At 47.1% G+C, this 18998-nt stretch overlaps 1 protein-coding gene across 1 annotated transcript in view; it reads left to right on the top strand.

Annotated features, from left to right (window-relative positions):
* The window catches only part of EHD2 (EH domain containing 2), a 37048-nt gene extending 23824 nt beyond the window's left edge, over window positions 1–13224 (top strand). Inside the window, exons 4-5 of the mRNA XM_087971201.1 lie at window positions 9878–10042; window positions 11458–13224. Of these exons, the coding sequence (XP_087827327.1) occupies window positions 9878–10042; window positions 11458–11994 (702 nt within the window). The 3' untranslated portion in view covers window positions 11995–13224. The remainder of the gene's footprint in view (window positions 1–9877; window positions 10043–11457) is intronic.
* Window positions 13225–18998: the final 5774 nt, after the last annotated feature.

Raw genomic sequence — 18998 nt, 5'->3', positions numbered from 1 at the left:
GGCAGGAAGAAATCATTAAGGGGACCACGGATTGAATCCACCGTTGTTAAGCGAATCACTGCAGTGGTTCCATGAATCATAGGGATCTTTAAGCGAATCCGGCTTTGCTTGTTGGAAGCCGGCTGGCTCACGCACGGCAGTCACATAAACCCAGGATTGCTGCAAACCTTGTTAAATCCGTGCTGGGTGCCAAGCGCCCGAATTTTTTGACCTTGAGGATGCTTGCCAGGACCGGTAAGTGGGAGGACCCAAGCCACTGTTTTCAGGGCCGTTGTAACTTGGAACGGTCACTAAATGAACAGTTGTTAAGTCGAGGGAGACCTCTACTCAGTTCTACCGAAACACGGAAAAAGGAAAAGGAAAAAAAATAATAATCAGCCTTTGGCCCATTAAGGCTTCCATTGTAGTGATGAATATTCCACTGAATCTTTCTTGACCACGGGTGGAAGATTTGCATTCCAATGGAACCGGAGGGGCAAAACGTGTCCTGGGCATTAAGAAAAATCTTTCCTTCAGCATGCAAAAAATAAAAATAAAGATGGAGAAAGACGAGGCCGTCCGGCACAGGGGCAGGAAGAAAACAAGGCAATTCGGTTAAGGAAATAAAAAGGAGGATAGCAATAGCCCTTAGACTTATATACCGCTTCTCAATACTTTATAGCCGTCTCTAAGCGGTTTGCAGAGTCAGCCTCTTGTCCCCCCAACAATCAGGGTCCTCATTTGACCCACCTGGGAAGGATGGAAGGCTGAGTCCAATTTGAGCCGGTCAGAATTGAACCCCTGGCAGTTGGCAGAGTTAGCCTGCAATGCAGAAATTTAGCCACTGTGTACCATGAAGGGGAGGGAGGGAGGGAGGGAGGGAGGGAGGGAGGGAGGGAAGGAAGGAAGGAAGGAAGGAAGGAAGGAAGGAAGGAAGGAAGGAAGGAAGGAAGGAAGGAAGGAAGGAAGGAAGGAAGGAGAAAAGGAAGAGTAACAAGACTTATATACTGCTTTACAGCAATTTTATAGCCCTCTCTAAGCAATTTACAGAGTCAGCCTCTTGCCCCCAATAATCCAGGTCCTCATTTTACTGACCTTGGAAGGACGGAAGGCTGAGTCAACCTTGAGCTCTTTCAAGATCGAACTCCTGGCAGCGGGCAGCGGGCAACTCCTGCAATGCTGCGTTCTAACCATGGCACCATCGCGGCCAGTATAGCAATAGCCCTTAGACTTATATACTGCTTTATAGTGCTTTACAGCCCGCTCTAAGCGGTTTACAGAGTCAGCACGTTGCCACCCCAACAATCTGGGTCCTCATTTTACCGACCTGGGAACGACAGCAGGCTCAGTCAACCTTTGAGCCTGGTGAGATTCGAACTTCCAAATTGCAGGCAGCCATCAGGCAGCAGAAGTAGCCTGCAGTACCGCACTCTAACCACTGCACCGCGGCTCATATAAATAAACATTCCTTGACTATGGAGAAAGTAGAGAGATGGTGCCAATGGAAATAGCCTGGCTCTTAATTAGAGATGAAGAGATAATTAAGATACTAGACGGTGCAGAAATGTATAGACTTATAATTGACGATCAAACAAAAAGAAGACACAGAATATTATCAAACATGGAACTTATTTTACCAGCTGTTGGGGGAAAAAGGGGCGGAGAGTAAGAAGGAAATCTGTATTGTTAAGCAAATTCAATACCCAGACAACGCGATGTTTGTCAAGCACTAAGAAATGTCATTAAGAGAAAATTGATAAAAAATTATTTTAAAAAGGAAAAGGAAATAGCGTGGCTCTAAGCCATGGACCGAAAGAGGCAATTGCACTCAGACACAGCTCGAAAAGAGATCTTGTCCTCGGAGAGAAGGTTAGGTTGCCAAAGTCCAGCATGTGCCTGTTGTGAAAGAATGGCAGGATGGATATTCTTTGGCGACAGAATTCTCTGGGCCAAAAGAGAAGACCAGGGATTGCTTCATAACCCCTGGAAGAGCAAGGCAGTCGATGGACCAAGGGAACCCCAGTTCCAGCAGCCTTGCTCAAGGGAAGGCCTCCTACCCCAAAAATAAGACCCTGTCTTATATTTTTTTTGCCACCAAAACAAAAACACCACCAGGTCCTATTTTGGGGGGACGTCATCCACTGACTAACCTCACTTGTGTGTGTCGCCCCCAGCCTCCTTTTTGCAGCCAGAGGCCTTCAGGAACTTCTTCTGAGGCCAACAAGGCTTTCCTGAAGGCCTCTACAGCCAACAATAGAGCTCTGGATCGATCCAGAGCTTTCTTATCAGCTCCAGAGGCCTTCAGGAAAGTCTTGCCAGCCTTGCTGGCTGCAGAAAAAAATGGGCTGGCAAGGCAGGTGTTGCAGTGTGCGAGGCCTGGCTACAACTGTCCACAGGTAAGTAGTAGAGCAGCTCTACATCCTCCCATCCCCACCTTAGCTTAATTTTTACCCGGGCACTCTGGAGTAGGCGGGATCTTAATTAGGGCTTATTTTGGCGGGTAGGGCTTAAATTGGGCACCCATGTAAAAAATCAAAGTAGGGCTTCCTTTCAGGGTAGGTTGTATTTTTGGGGAAACGGGGTAGCAAGGATTCACGGGTGAAGGAAAAAGGGTTCATGCGAGCCCCAGAATCTCACTGTAATGGGACAGGGAAAGGAAAAAGGAGAGAGAGAAAAAGAGAGAGGGAGACAGACAGAGAGGAAGAGAGAGAGAGAGAAGTTTTCAGGGCAATGGGAAGAAATAATGAGAATTGCTCACCTGGATGCGGCTGCAGAACTGGCTTTCAACCCATCCTGGTGACGGAATGTCTTTCCTTGCCCTTAATCCCCCGCTGAGCTCGGAGAGATAAGGTAGGATCCCGTCAGGCACCAGGGAAATTAGGAGATCTGGGCAGGTCAACGGAGTATTAAGATTTATTGCAAGCTTATGCTTTCTGCAAAAATCCAAACGACTAACAACCTGAGCAAATTGGCGGTAGGCAAGAGTCACAGGAATTCAAAGTGGGTTGGATTACTTAGAACTCTTGTGGGCATGAAGGAACTCGAGACCGATGACGTGTTTGATCCCCCCCACCCCTTCTTGGTCTCAGCCTGGTCCTATCCTACAGATTCCTTGCTGAATTTGTTTAACTCAAAGGAAGCCCTCTCTCGCATAGTCCCTTCCAGGTGGCGTGTCACGCTACAATTCCTGCCGTCTTCTCTTTTGCTGAGGTTGACATGGCACCTGAACTGTCATACAGTGGGGCAACCCCCGTAGATAGAGAATAGAGAATGTTGTGCTTAGCAATAGCCACAGCACTTTAGACTTTAACTGCCATTCAGTGCTTTCCAGCCCTCTCAAAGCGGTTTACAGAGTCAGCCTCTTGCCCCCAACAATCCTCCGTTGACCAACCTGAGAAGGAGGGAAGGCTGAGTCAACCTTGAGCTGGTCAGGATCGAACTGCCAGCAGTGGGCAGACTTAATCTGCAATACAGCATTTTAACCACTGCTGCCACCTGGAAGGAGAATGAGAAAGGGAATTAAGAGAGGAAGGAAGGAAGGAAGGAAGGAAGGAAGGAAGGAAGGAAGGAAGGAAGGAAGGAAGGAAGGAAGGAAGGAAGGAAGGAAGGAAGGAAGGAAGGAAGGAATAAATAGCAATAGCACTTAGACTTATATCCCACTTCACGGTGCTTTCCAGCCCTCTCTAAGCGGTTTACAGAGTCAGCCTCTTGCCCCCAACAATCCTCCGTTGACCAACCTGAGAAGGAGGGAAGGCTGAGTCAACCTTGAGCTGGTCAGGATCAAACTGCTGGCAGTGGGCAAAGTTAGCCTGCAATTCTGCTCTCTAACCACTGCGCACCATGGAAGGGAGGGAAGGAGGGAGAGAAGAAGGAAGGAAGGAAGGAAGGAAGGAAGGAAGGAAGGAAGGAAGGAAGGAAGGAAGGAAGGAAGGAATAAATAGCAATAGCACTTAGACTTATATACCGCTTCATGGTGCTTTCCAGCCCTCTCAAAGTGGTTTACAGAGTCAGCCTCTTGCCCCAACAATCCTCCGTTGACCAACCTGAGAAGGAGGGAAGGCTGAGTCAACCTTGAGCTGGTCAGGATCAAACTGCTGGCAGTGGGCAAAGTTAGCCTGCAATTCTGCTCCTAACCACTGCGCACCATGGAAGGGAGGAAGGAGGGAGAGAAGGGAAGGAAGGAAGGAAGAGAAGGAAGGAAGGAAGGAAGGAAGGAAGGAAGGAAGGAAGGAAGAAAGAAAGAAAGGAAGAGCAATAAGCACTCAAGACTTATATACCACTTCACAGTGCTTTTACAGCCCTCTCTAAGCGATTTACAACAATTTGGGTTCTCCTTTTACTGACCTTAGAAGGATGGAAGGCTGAGTCAACCTTGAGCCAGTCAGGACAGAACTGCTGGCCGTGGGCAGAGTTAGCCTGCAATACTATATTGCACCACCAGGGCTCCTTCCTTTAAATCTCTCCTGTCCCTGGGCAAGGAGCCTCCCTCCTTCCCATTGGAGAAGGCTGTTGCTGGGGTCCCAGCCTTTATTGCTGCTTTTCCTGTTGTCCACAATGGCTACATCCCACAAAGGAAGTCTGCATTGTGCTGCAGAGTACAATTTGTTTATGGGTCCCTTTTCCTATTTCCCATACTCTCTTTTTTTCTCTCTCTCTCCCTTTCTCTCTTTCTTTCTCTCTCTTTCTTCTGTCTATCTCTCACTCTCTCTTTCTTCTCTTCTCTGTCTTTCTTCTGTCACTCTCTTATCTCTCTCTTTTTCTTCTGTCCCACTCTCTTCTCTCTCTTTTTCTTCTTTCTCTCTCATTATCTCCCTTTCTTCTCTCTCTCTTTTTCGTTCTTCTCTCTCTTTCTCTTTTCTCTTTCTTTTTCTTTCTTTCTCTCTTCTGTCTCTCACTCACTCGCTCACTCTCTTCTCTGTCTCTTTCTTTCTTTTGTCTGTCTCTCCCTCTCTTTCTTCTCTTCTCTGTCTTTCTTCTGTCACTCTCTTATCTCTCTCTTTTTCTTCTGTCTCACTCTCTTCTCTCTCACACACTCTTCTCTCTCTTTTTCTTCTCTCTCTCTCATTATCTCCCTTTCTTCTCTCTCTCTTTTTCGTTCTCTCTGTATCTCTCTTCTCTTTCTTTTTCTTTCTTTCTCTCTTCTGCCTCTCACTCACTCGCTCACTCTCTTCTCTGTCTCTTTCTTTCTTTTGTCTGTCTCTCCCACACTCTCTCTTCTCTCTCTGTCTCCCTTTGGTTTCTCTCTCCTCTCTCTTTCTTTCTTCTCTCTCTTTCTTTGTCTTCTGTCTCTCCCCCCCTCTCTCTCCCCCTCTCTCTCTCCTTCCCTCTCTCTCTCTCCCTCCTGCTCTGGTTTTCCAATTAAGGGTTTCTAATGAGGTTGCACCTTCTGTAACCCTGGTTAAAGGAATGGCTGTTCTTTGGTCATTCCTAGGGGAAAAAGCCAGGGAAGGAATAGGAAAAAAATAAAATATTACGCACAACGATTGGTCCTTAAGTTGCATCATTTCCTAGCTGTGACATCCATTGTTTTAGTCTCCACCAAGGGACCTATTTGTGTCCTTTGACCAGCGAGTTATGGATCGGAGCCAGCTCAGGAAAGATCATTTGACCTGGATCTCCATGGCAGAATCATAGAAAGCTTTTCCAGAATGAGCCAAAGTCTCGCCTCCTTTAGCTCAGAACGATGTGCATTGATTGATGGCTGATCATCAGGGTATCAACCTAATCTAGAGGTGCTTTTTTTTTTTTTTTCAAACTAGGCAATTTTAAGAGGTGTGCATTTCAAATCAGGGAATCAGTGTTCATTCATGTTGGTTTGGAAATTCTGGGAGTTGAAGTCCACCCACCTTAAAGTTGGATGCTGGCTGGAGAATTCTGGGAGTTGTAGTCCACCCATCTTAAACTTGCATGATAACTGGGGGGTCCTGGGAATTGAAGTCCACCCATCTTAAACTTGCATGATAACTGGGGGGTCCTGGGAATTGAAGTCCACCCATCTTAAACTTGCATGATAACTGGGGGTCCTGGGAGTTGAAGTCCACCCACCTTAAAGTTGGATGCTGGCTGGAGAATTCTGGGAATTGAAGTCCACCCATCTTAAACTTGCATGATAACTGGGGTCCTGGGAATTGAAGTCCACCCATCTTAAACTTGCATGATAACTGGGGGGTCCTGGGAATTGAAGTCCACCCATCTTAAACTTGCATGATAACTGGGGGGCTCCTGGGAGTTGAAGTCCACCCATCTTAAACTTGCATGATAACTGGGGGGGCTCCTGGGAGTTGAAGCCCGCCGTCTTAAACTTGCATGATAACTGGGGGCTCCTGGGAGTTGAAGTCTACATCTATTAAAGTTGGCAAATTTGAAAAACAGCGTGATAGACCTACCTCCCCCTGCCATTCTCCAGCTTTTAGTCTCTCTCTCTCTCTATGAAAGGTTTGTTCCTAGCAAGTGAACCAAACTGAAACCGGTTCATCTCCGGATAGTTTTGTACTTCTTTCATAACAATGACAACATTCATCAACAATTTTGCCGGCATGTTTAAAATCAGCCGCAGACTAATTGTGCTGAAAATGCAGGTGCTCAACTCAATTAAACGTTGTGTAACAGCAAACTGGAATAAAATGGACTGGATCCCGTCCATTCCGCCATTCATTTAGAAAAGGGGCCGATCCAATTTTAATGCTCCTCGAGGTGTGAGAAGGGGACATTTCCACAGAAACCCACACCAAAGGATTGGGGATATTGGATAAAGAAATCTCCAGGTCACCCTGCTTGGTGTAACCTTGCATTTAACAGAAGAACAGAGTTGGAAGGGACCTTGGAGGTCATCTAGTCCAACCCCCTGCTCGAGCAGGAAACCTTATACCATTTCAGACAAATGGCTGTCCAATGTCTTCTTCAAAACCTCCAATGATGAAGCACCCACAACTTCTGGAGGCAAACTATTCCACCAGCTCATTGTTCTCTCACTGTCAGAAAATTACTCCTTAGTTCTAAGTTGCTTCTCTCCTTGATTGGTTTCCATCCATTGCTTCTTGTCCTGTCCTCAGGGGCTTTGGAGAATAGCTTGACTCCCTCTTCTTTGGGAGCAACCCCTGAGATATTGGAAGACTGCTATCATGTCTCCCCTAGTCCTTCTTTTAATTAAACTAGATATGTCCAATTCCTGCAATTGTTCTTCATATGTTTTAGCGTCCAGTCCCCTAATCATCTTTGATATGACTTTGAATAGAATTAGAAAGAATTCTTTTATTGGCCAAGTGTGATTGGACACACAAGGAATTTGTCTTGGTGCAAATGCTCTCAGTGTACATAAAAGAAAAGATACATTTGTCAAGGGTCAAGAATCATAAGGTACAACAGTTAATAATAGTCATAGGGTGTACAATAAGCAATCAAATCATACTAGGAAACAGTCAATATAAATTGTAAGGATACGAGCGAAAAGTTACAGTCATACACTCCCAAGTGGGAAGGAAGAGGTGATAAGGAGTGATGAGAAGATGAATAGTAATGCGGACTTTGTAGATAGTTTGACAGAGTTGTGGGAATTAGTTGTTTATCAGAGTGATGGCATTGGGGGAAAAACTCCCCTTGTGTCTAGTTGTTCTGGTGTGCAGTGCTCTATGGTGTTGTTTTGAGGGTAGGGGTTGAAACGGTTTATGTCCGGGATGTGAGTAAATATTTCACAGCCCTCTTTTTGACTCATGCAGTATACAGGTCCTCAATGGAAGGCAGGTTGGTAGTAATTGTTTTTTCTGCAGTCCTAATTACCCTCTGAAGTCTGTGTCTGTCCTGTTGGGTGGCAGAACCAAACCAGACAGTTATAGAGGTGCAGAGGACAGGCTCAATCATTCCTCTGTAGAACTGGATCAGCAGCAGCTATTTTTGCATTTAAAATAGAATAAGAATTCTTATTCATGCATCGCTCCCATACCACCCATGCCCCCTCCCTTTTAAAAAAAACCTGGATCTTAAATGCAAAGATTCATCAAAGAACAATCTCAAAAAAGTGGATTGGCTTTTCAGTGGGGTTGAAAAATTTGTAATTTGGGGCAGCCTGTCCTATATTATCTCTGGACAGGACCAGCATTGTTCTTACTACTGTAACGATACCAAGCAAGCGCACACTCCTTATTTCCGGGCCTATCATGAGGCCCAGGCAGCTGCCTCAGGCTGGAGTGCAAAACAAGAGCATTTGAAGAAATTGTCAATCCAGGCAGTCCTCGACTTACAACAGCTCATTTAGTGGCTGTTTGACGTTACGACGGCCCTGAAAAAAGGGACTTATGTCCATTTTTCAGACTTATGACTGTCAACTCATAAACTATTTATTCCGGTCTTTTTAGAGTTGCCAGCAGAAAGAGAGTGGGGAGCAGTGCGGCATCTTGCAAAAACGATAGCGCATTCCATAAATGTTTTCAAAGATAGTAACTGAAGTTTGCGCCTTGCGAAATTGAGAGCATGATTGATGACCCTTGGATTTGATTTAAATGGGGTTAAGTGCCAGAATCCTGACAATGACGCTCACGATCATGACATGTACATTCAGATGCTTGGCATCTGACTCACATTTATGACGATTGCAGTATTCCGGGGTTGTGAGATTCCCCTTTTGCAACGAGCAGAGTCTACGGGGAAAAGTAGATTTATTGAACAATTATTTATTTAAAATTACTTATTTAACTGAACAACTGCAGTGATTTGCTGAGCAAAGGTGGGGAGAAAAGTTGTAAAATGTCTCACTTAACAATGAAAATTTTGGGCTCCATTGGGGTCGTAAGTTGAGGACAACCTGTAGACTTTTCATAGTCAAAATGTTAAAACTTTCCCCTGTCTTTTTTTTTCTTAAATTAATGGATGGGTGATTCTATTTATTTATTATAGGAAGATTTATCTTTTCCTGTCACCTCAAAGGATTGGCAATTGCAATAGGCCTTAGATAGCGATTCACCGTGTTTTTACAGCCCTCTCTAAACTTGGATGGAAGGATGGAAGGCTGAGTCAACCTTGAGCCTGGTGGGATTCGAACTGCCAAATTGCAGGCAGCCAGCAGACAGCTGAATTTAGTCTGCATGCAGTACTACACTCTAACCACTGCGCCACTGTGTGAAAACTAGTCCCAAGTCAGATAGATAGATGAGAGACAGAGAGACAGATGATAGATAGATATGAGAGAGACAGACAGACAGACAGACAGACAAAGACAGAAAGAGACAGAAAGAGAGAGAGGCGGGGGGGCAGGCAGGCAGGCAGGCAGGCAGAGATAATGTGGTTGGATTGATGGAAGGATAAGATGATAGATACTGTAGATCAGGGGTCTTCAAACTTGGCAAGTTTTAAGACTTCTGGCCTTCAACTCCCAGAATTCCTCCTCCAGTCATGTTAGCTCAGGAATTCTGGGAGTTGAAGTCCAGAAGTCTTAAAACTTGCCAAGTTTGAAGACCCTTGCTGTAGATGATAGGTAGGCAGATGAGAGAGATGGTGGCTAGATAGATGTAGATAGATAATGTGGATGGATGGATGAAAGAGGATAGCTAGCAATAGCTCTTAGACTTGTATACCGCTTCACAGGGCTTTACAGCCCTGTCTAAGCAGTTTACAGAGTCAGCACATTGCCCCCAACCACCTGGGTCCAACTTTGACCCACTTCAGAAGGATGGAAGGCTGAGTCCAACCTTGAGCCTGGTGGGATTCAAACTGCCAAATTGCAGGCAGCCGGCAGTCAGCAGAGGTAGCCTGCAGTACCGCACTCTAACCACTGCGCCACCGTGGCTCAGGGGACGGATGGATTGGTATTTGTCAAGGCTCTTCAGGAACAGCTTCCTCTTCTTTTGATGTATTTGTCTGTGATGGCCAAACAGCTTCTTTCTCCTACAATTGCTTTCCCTCTCAGGTCCATTCCCACATCATCAGCCACCTCAAGAGGGAGATGCCATCTGTCTTTGGCAAGGACAACAAGAAGAAACAGCTGATCAACAAGCTGCCTGTCATCTTTGCCAAGATCCAGCTGGAGCATCACATTTCGCCTGGCGACTTCCCCGACTGCGACAAAATGCAGGTGAGGACAAGAGTCATCGGATGAACAACCGACAACCAAGTTGGAAGGGACCTCTGGAGGTCTTCTCTCCAGTCCAACCGCTTTAACTTACCTCACTGGGCATGCGCGTGCCTCACCGCTGATTCTCAGCTGGTCTGAGGCCCTTTTTGTCCTCCCAAAGGTTTGAGGAAGGCTTCTGCATGCTTTGCAGGCTGAAAACTAGCCTGTTTTGTCACTTCCTGTTTTTCCGGAAATACCGGAAGTGACGAAACGGGCCTAGTTTTCGTCCTGCAAAGCCTGCAGAAGCCTTCCTTAAGCCTTTGGGAGGCCGAAAAAGGCCTAAAACCAACCGAAAACCAGCTGTGAGGCACTGTGCAGGTAAGGGGGTGAGGGGGATTACACACGCATGCGTAGGGGGCGTGGGGGGCCGCATTGCCTTTTGGGTGCTGGCACGCAAGCACAAGCGTGTAAGTGCACGCACAATTTTTGGCACAAGAGCCCAAAAAGGTTAGCCACCACTGGCCTATATCCATTTGGGGCAAATGGCCGTCCAGTCTCTTCTTAAAAGCCTCCAGAGATGCAGCACCCACAGTGTCTGGAGGCGTGTCATTCCACTGATTAATCGATCAGGGATTGTAGAACAACAGAGTTGGAAGGGATCTTGGAGGTCTTCTAAATAGATACTCCTTTGGTCTTTTTAGTTGCCAGCAGAAAGGGACTGGGAGAAAACAGTGCATTCCTTAAGTGCCTCAGATAATCACCCTGGCAGCCCAAAGTGCAGGCTAACTCTGCCACAGCCAGGCGTTCAATCCTGACTGGCTCAAGGCTGACTCAGCTTTCCGTCCTTCCAAGGTGCGTAAAATGAAGACCCAAATTGTTGGGGGCAAGAGGCTGACTCTGTAAACCGTTTAGAGAGGGCTGTAGAAGCACGAGCGGTATATAAGTCTAGCGCTTGTTGCGAGATGGAGCAGTATATAAGTCCTAAGCGCTATTGGGAAAGCTCACCGGGCCTTTCATCAAAGATGGATGGATGAGGGAGGGATAGGCGCATTATTGATAGATAGATGAGATAGATAGATAGATAGATAGATAGATAGATAGATAGATAGACAGATATAGAGCAATGATGGTGGTTAGAATGCAGCATTGCAGGCTAACTCTGCCACAGCCAGGCGTTCAATTCTGACCGGTTCAAGATTGACTCAGCCTTCCGTCCTTCCAAGGTTGATAAAATGAGGACCCAGATTGTTGGGGCAATAGGCTGACTCTGTAAACCGCTTAGATGGGGCTGTAAAACCACTGAGAAGCGGTATATAAGTTAAGCGCTATTGCTATTGCGATGGAGGGAGGGAAGGAGGGTTATCGCTATGCGATGGCTATCCTGAGTTGCACACGGCTGAAGCTTTCATCTATCTTCTTACCGGGTTTCTTTCTAGGAGATGCTGATGGTCCACGACTTCACCAAGTTCCACGGGCTGAAGCCCCGCATGGTGGAGGCCCTGGATGAGTTGCTGACCCTCGACATCGCCAAGCTGATGCCCCTCTTGCGCCAGGAGGAGGTGGAAGTCCCCGAGCAGATCGTCCAGGGGGGAGCCTTCGACGGCACCCGCAACGGGCCCTTCGTCGAGGGGGCCACCGAAGGCGCCTACGAGGGCATGGATGAGGACGAGTGGGTCGTGACCAAGGACAAGCCCAAGTACGACGAGATCTTCTACAACCTCTCCCCGATGGATGGCAAGCTAAGCGGCACCAAGGCCAAGACCTGGATGGTCACCACCAAGCTGCCCAACTCGGTTCTCGGCAAGATCTGGAAGTTGAGCGACGTCGACCGGGATGGCATGTTGGATGACGAGGAGTTCGCTCTGGCCAGCCACCTCATCGAGGTCAAACTCGAAGGCCACGGCTTGCCCTCTGACCTGCCCCGCCATCTTGTTCCCCCTTCCAAGCGTCGGCAGAAGGGCTCGGCTGAGTAAACCGCTTCCTGAGTTTGCTCCCCACGCCCCCCCCAATCCTTCCTAATCACCAGGCTTGAACTACTCCAGGAGGCGCTGGGCCTTCTCCAATTTTCCTTGAAGCAAACTTCCAGGCTTGATTTCCTGACGAAGGCCTCGCCTAGCAGCCGAGCACAGCATAGGAAACCTGCTTTCTGCTCTTCTCTTCAAGCGAGGCTTCCGGCTCAAACTTCTCCATCCCTTCTGGGTTTTCTTAAGCGACTCCTGTCCACCTCAAAAAAAAAAAGCCTCATTTCCTCATGCAGAATTAAACCGGTTGAACCCACAATGTCAACGATCTACAGTATCTACAAGCGTTAGACTTCTCACAAGGGTCTTTCTTCCCAGAAACCAAACTCAACTTCATTGGCTTCCTGAACCAGCTAAAAATATGACTTCCTCCACGCCTAGTTCCAACTGTTCCTTTAGGCCAAAGTCTAGCCCACCTCAGACCCATCTTAAGGTTTTACTTCTCTTCGTAGTCCATGGCCAGATCTGCTATCAACCTATGCTTCAGGTGGACTGAACCTTCTAGCTTTCTTTATCTTTGGTCTCCCTAGAAATGGTCAACATCTTTCCGTCTTTGCACCTTTTGTCTACAACCCCCTTTGCTGATTGCTTCTCCCAGAACTAGTTATGGATGGATGGATGGATGGATGGATGGATGGATGGATGGATGGAAGGAAGGAAGGAAGGAAGGAAGGAAAGAAGGAAGGAAGGACAGATAAAGGGGGGAGCAGAAATAGGTGACTGGAAGCAGTCCATCAAAACCCCAAACAACGTTGACCCCAAAAACCATGGTTGAAGGTGGATCTGAAATGATCATAGATGGATCCTCGAAATGTTTCCCTTTAGAAGCAGAGGGATAGCAGAGATAGAGATGGAATTAGATCCTTCTGGCTTAAAGCAGGGATGTTCCATACTCTTCCCCTCTCTCTTTCTTCTGTTGGCAGAAGAGACTTAATCGTAGAAGACCTTTCTCAAAGCAAGAACAGGCGGTGAGAAGACTACCCTCCGAGGACACCATGGAGATTGAGGCCCAGAACGAGGCCCAGTGTTAGAGAAATTCATACATCAGGTCTGTGGAGGTTTCCTCTTTCGAACTTGTACAACGAAAGTGGTTTCTTTCCCAACCCCTCAAAATTAATTAATTAATTAGGGCGATCGTTGGAATCCTGACAGCTGCTGTGTATCCAGCATTCACAGGATGGGACGATAGAGTCTGTGGAGGTTTCCTCTTTCAAACTTGTACAACGAAAGTGGTTTCTTTCCCAACCCCTCAAAATTAATTAATTAATTAGGGCGATCGTTGGAATCCTGACAGCTGCTGTCTATCCAGCATTGACAGGATGGGACGATAAGTGTCTTATTCTGGAGATCAAGGGATCTTTCCTAATTTTTCACACACACACACACACACACAGACACACCTTGGGAAGCGGCTAAGGAGAAGACAGCGGAAACCAGGAGAATCCATCACGGTTGCAGTGATGAAGCGCATTGCTGTGGTGGAGTCGATAGAAGGAAGGCCCCCCACCCCTTTAAAAAAAAAAAATCAACGCTAGTTTTCAAAGAGAAAGAAAAGCAACAGGAAACGAGAGGAAGGAAGCTGGGCAGGAAGTAAACCAGAACCAGGGCCTTTGTTAGAAGGAAAAGCAGGAAGGGCTTTTGTTTCTCGGGCATTTGGTCCCGGGATCTCCCATCCAGTGAGAAAAGCCATCATGCGAAGTCTGAACTTCACTTGCAGGATGCATCAAGCCAGCAGAGAGATTCCTGACATTTCTCAGCCTTGGCTGGAGGCCAATATTTAAGGATAGGGACACCGCAAGCTCTCCGTGCCACAAGAGAACAGCTGCCCCTCAACTACACCTAGAACGAAATGCAAATAACGTGCAGATATATATATTTATATTTTAATGCCCTAGCAATGGGAAGCTTGAGTGGTGCGGTGGTCTAGAGGTGGCCTCACAGTCAGGAGGCCGTGAGTTCGATCCTAGGGAGAAGCAAATATTTCTCTCTCTCTGAGCACAATGAGAATATGTCTACTGGAGGGGGGGGAAACTCCGCATCGGCAACAGGAAAGGCATTCGGCCAGTAAACACTCCGCTCCATCCAACTGCCCAGACGCCACCCCGCTGCAAGGGATTACGGGGCCGTTATAAAAGAAGATGAGGGCAGCAATGGGAAGCTTGAACAGCCCAAAACTGCACAGCCCAAAACCAGAACCTTGTGCTGCCTTTGCATCCACATCTCACATCAAGCTGGACTCTCCATCCAAAGGTCATCGTGGCTTTTAAACATTCACAGCCCAAACCAGGGCGTCCGGTTTTGCAAGAACGATGCCGTTCTCACTCATCCCAAAAAATAAATAAAAAAATAGCAGAAATCTCTTCTGGAGGACCATGGGTGGTCTGGAAAGGAGCTATCCTTTGGTGCTTGACCCAACTGGAGAGCTCCATTTGGTGTTGAGGATAACTCTCTCCATCTTGACCTCCCGCAACCTCTGCAGAACCTTTGGTTTTTTGTGTGTGGGGGGGAGACAACCTGGGAGAAGGTAAATATGGCACCCTGGGTGCTACCAAGTTGCTTCTTCAGTTCTGGATGAAGGCTGTCCCAAATTAGGACCTCTAGATTAATAGTGGCTCCACTCAAAGGACATCACTTGCCGAAATGTGTCCCACAGTAGAAAAACACCACAAAACCTGGAGAGCTGCGGAGCAAAGTAACAAGCCGATGTGTTTTTGGTGTCTCTTTGGTGGCCACACCATGCGACTTCTTGAAGCACCGTGCATTTTTTTTTTTTATTTTTTTTTGAGGAATCCCATCTAGGCATCCTATACCATGTGGTGTAGACAGAAGAACGTTAAAGCGTGGATGGATGAGCTTTCAACATTAGACTCTTGGGGGTGGAAACATGGGATTTTTAACGGCCACTGGCTTTAGACTCACTTCTGGTATGGATCGAGGATCTAAATATTGTTTGCGGGCCTTTTAAAATCATCCGTTGAGCCATTGGGTGTACAATTAACCTATTTAGAATTAGGACTGAATAGAGAGAAATATTACCCAACACAAGGTTTCTATTTAAAAAAAACACAAGGCTAAGGACAAAAAATAATCCATATATAACTAGAGGCTAAAGGATGTTGGAACCAGATTTAGAGGAATATCAATTGAGATTTCAGTTCAAAATGCTAAGCCCAAATCTTTTAAGCATCCAGATTTTTCCGATGTATATTTGTATGCATTTTCTTCACTTTGCATAGCTTTTTTTGCTATTCTAATCAAGGGGGGGTTTAAAAAAGTAAAAAGCCACGTTGGAAGTAAAAAGATTTAAGAACCTTTCCAACCGTTTCTCTCCCACATTGAGGTCTAGCCACTTGCTTTAAGAGAAGTGAAAATAAAGATGCAACTTGCAAGCTTAATATTAACAGTGCATATCAAGCCCCCATTAGCTTTATTAAGCAAATTAGCAGAACAAGGTTTAATTCAGCTTCCAGCTGCCGTGATGACGAGGCAGGGTCCAAACCTCCTTTTATTCCATCCATATTTGTTTTGTTTTGTTTTGTTTTGAAACTTCTTTTTTTTCCCTGTAGTTAAAATCCCACATTTGACCTGCTAACTTTTCAACGTTCACCCCTCAATTTTTATCATAATGTATTGCTACAGCAAAAATGACATGCGTATTATTATTACTATTATTATTATTTTGTTTTACCTGTAACACATTTTTATTTTAATCTACCGATCTCGCTCGGATGTTGTCCTCAGGATAACTAGAGGCTGTTTGGGGAAAATTTGGGGACATTTCTTCCGTGAGCGGAACTGAAAAAACAAAAAACCAAGGAATAAAACCAGAACCTGGGTGGGAGATTCAGGTGGAGGCATATCTTGAATTTTTTATTTTATTTTATTCCTGTTAAATTCCCTTAAATCTGCTGCACAATCCTGGTGCCCGTCTGATAAACAGGGATGGTTATCTCTATATTCTGCACTGCCAGGGACAATTCAGCCTCTTGAAGCCAAGACACCCCACCTCCAAGTGTGCAACCAGGACAACGATGCAAATTTAAAACATAAATACAAGTACAGGCAGTCCTTGACTTAAAACAGTTAGTTTAGTGACCATTCAAAGTTACAATGGCACTAAAAAATGGGGCTTGGAACCAGTTTTCACACTTAACAACCTTTGGGGCCACTCCAGGATCACGTGAATAAAATCCAGATGCTTGGCAACGGGCTCGTATTTACGACAGTACTAGCATCCCCGGGTTACGCCGTTCCCCCTTTTGTGTCCTCCTGACCAGCCATGGGGAAGCCGGATTCACTTAACAACCGGGTTACTCACCAAGTGCAGTGATTCGCTTAATGACTAAGGCAAGAAAAGTCGTAAAAACGGGACAAAAAAAAAACTCGCTGCGCAGATAATCTCACTTAACAACGGACATTTTGAGCTCCGTTGTGGTCGTATGCCGAGGATGGCCCGTGATCCTCCACATACGACCAGAGTTGGGAGCAGAATTTCCACGGCTGAGCAAAGCAGTCGTTGAGTAAGCCGTGCCTGATTTTACGACTTTTCCCCACAGTTATTATGCAGTCATTAAGTGAATCTGAGTCCGTTAAATGAATCTGGCTCCCCCCCACGCTGGTTGGAATCCAGCTGGGAAGGTCACCAACAGCCTGGAACGCTACAACGATCCTACATACTGGTTGCCAAGCCCCCAAAGTTTCATCATGTGTCCGTGGAGATGCTACAACGGACGTAAGCGCGAGGAGCGATCCTAAGTCACTTTTTTTCCGGGCTGTTGTAACTTCCAATGGTCTCTCGACAGACGTTGTAAGTTGAGGTCCACCTGTTTTCTTTTTGGGGGGACTAAGGACACTGAGCTTATTGATCAGAAAGGTCAGCAATTCGGCGGTTCGAACCCTCAGCGCCACGTCATGGAGCGAGCTCCCGTTCCTTGTCCCAGCAGGTTCTGCCAACCTAGCAGTTCGAAAGCACGTAAAAAAGTGCAAGTAGAAAAACAGGGACCACTTTGGTGGGAAGGGAACAGCGTTCCGTGCGCCTTCGGAGGCGTTTAGTCATGCCGGTCACATGACCACGGAGACGTCTCCGGACATCGCTGGCTCTTCGGCTTTGTAACGGAGATGAGCACCAGCGCCCGCTAGAGCCGGAAACGACTAGCACGTGGGTGCGAGGGGAACCTTTAACTTTTTAGCTTGGCTGGGTCCTTCTGCTCCCACCAAAAGCCCAGATTCCCTGTTCTACACCTGTAGAGCACACCTTTCTCCCTTCTAAAGAAGCGGAGGTGAGATCCACACACCCCTTCACTCACTGGGATGCTAAGGAAGAAGAGGGCAGTTCCCGTCCAGGTGCCGAGGCGGCTTCACTCCGTTGCTATGGGGCAGGAATGGGGATAGTCAAAATATCTGGCTTTTAACCACCTTGGGCTGAGAGTCCGAATGCAATCGGGGCCTCCTGTGGGGTTCCCACGACACAGCTCTGCTATTGTAACAATCCTTCCGTTGGAATAAATATCGTATTTACCGATCTGAATCATGCCTGGCTGTTCGCTGTGTCTTTGCTTTGCACAGATAATGCGTGGCGGTCTTAACAAACAGAAGGGACTTCGAAGGTCTTCTAGTCCAACCCCTTCCTCAAGCAGGAGATCCTATACCATTTCAGGCAAATGGCAGTCCAGGCCTTTCCCGTGTTGGATTATCCACAACTTCTGGTGGCAAGCTGCTCCACAGGTGGATTGTTCTCCCTGTTAGGAAAACAGGTTTCATGGGGGGGAAAAAAGGCTGGGGCATTCTGGGAATTGAAGTCCACGTGTCTTAAAACTGACGAGGTTGAGAAATCCTGGCCTAGGAGTTACCCGCTGCCCACAGATCTCAGCAACGGCCGTAGAAAGTGGCACCTAAGCCATCCTGCATCACACACATACAACATGCCAGGTGTATGTCTATGGCGATTCTCCGTCCTGCAGGTCAATGGATGTCCCAAAGGTGCTCTTTTTTCTCAAGAGGCAACCGGATTTTCATGGGTTTTCTTTGAAGATATTTCGCTTCTCGTCCAAGAAGCTTCTTCAACTCAGAGTGAAGGATTCCATTCCCCACCATCCAGTCTGAACTGAAGAAGCTTCTTGGATGAGAAGCAAAACGTCTTCAAAGAAAAAAAAACAGAAAGTCCAGAAAAAAAAAAGCACCTTAGGGACACTCCAGGCAGAGGTGGGATTCACCAGGTTCTGACCGGTTCTGGAGAACCGGTAAGTGGACATTTTGAGTAGTACGGAGAACCGGCAAATCCCACCTCTGATTGGCCCCGCCCCCATCTATTCTCTGCCTCCTGAGTCCCAGTTGATTGGCTGGGTCTTCTTTGGTTGCCCTGCACAGGAGAACGGAGCTGGAAAGCAGGTTAGTGGGGTGGGGAGAGAAGGGGGATTTTGCAGTATCCTTTCCCTGCCATGCCCAGCAAGCCACGTCCACCAAGCCACATGCCACACCCACCAAGCCACACCCACAGAACATCACACCCATCAAACCATGCCCACAGCTGATCGGCTGGGTCTTCTTTGGTTGCCCTGCACAGGAGAACGGAGCTGGAAAGCAGGTTAGTGGGGTGGGGAGAGAATGGGGAATTTGCAGTATCCTTCCCCTGCCACGCCTACCAAGCCAAGCCATGCTCACAGAACCGGTAGTAAAACATTTTGAATCCCACCACTGATTCCAGGTGTAGCTGAAAAACAACACATCACCACCTAGGGCCCTAAGTTGCCAACCAGTTGGGATTTGGGGGGGTGAAAATGTGCCTTTTCTAGAGCCCCCATTTCCTCCTGACCGTAACTCAGGGGTGGGATTCAAAAATGTCAGCAACCGGTTCTCTGCCTGGTGGCTGGGTGGGCATAGCCATGGTGGGGGTGGCCTAGTCGGCCTCCTGCACCATGGCAGGGGGGGGCGGTGCATTTTTGCCCTCCCGGGGCTCC

The sequence above is a fragment of the Notechis scutatus genome, chromosome 8, assembly GCF_049901735.1.
Source record: "Notechis scutatus isolate UNSWTSFEM ecotype Mainland chromosome 8, rNotScu1.2, whole genome shotgun sequence".
Lineage (NCBI taxonomy): Eukaryota > Metazoa > Chordata > Lepidosauria > Squamata > Elapidae > Notechis > Notechis scutatus.
This window is presented reverse-complemented; position numbering and strand designations above follow the sequence as displayed.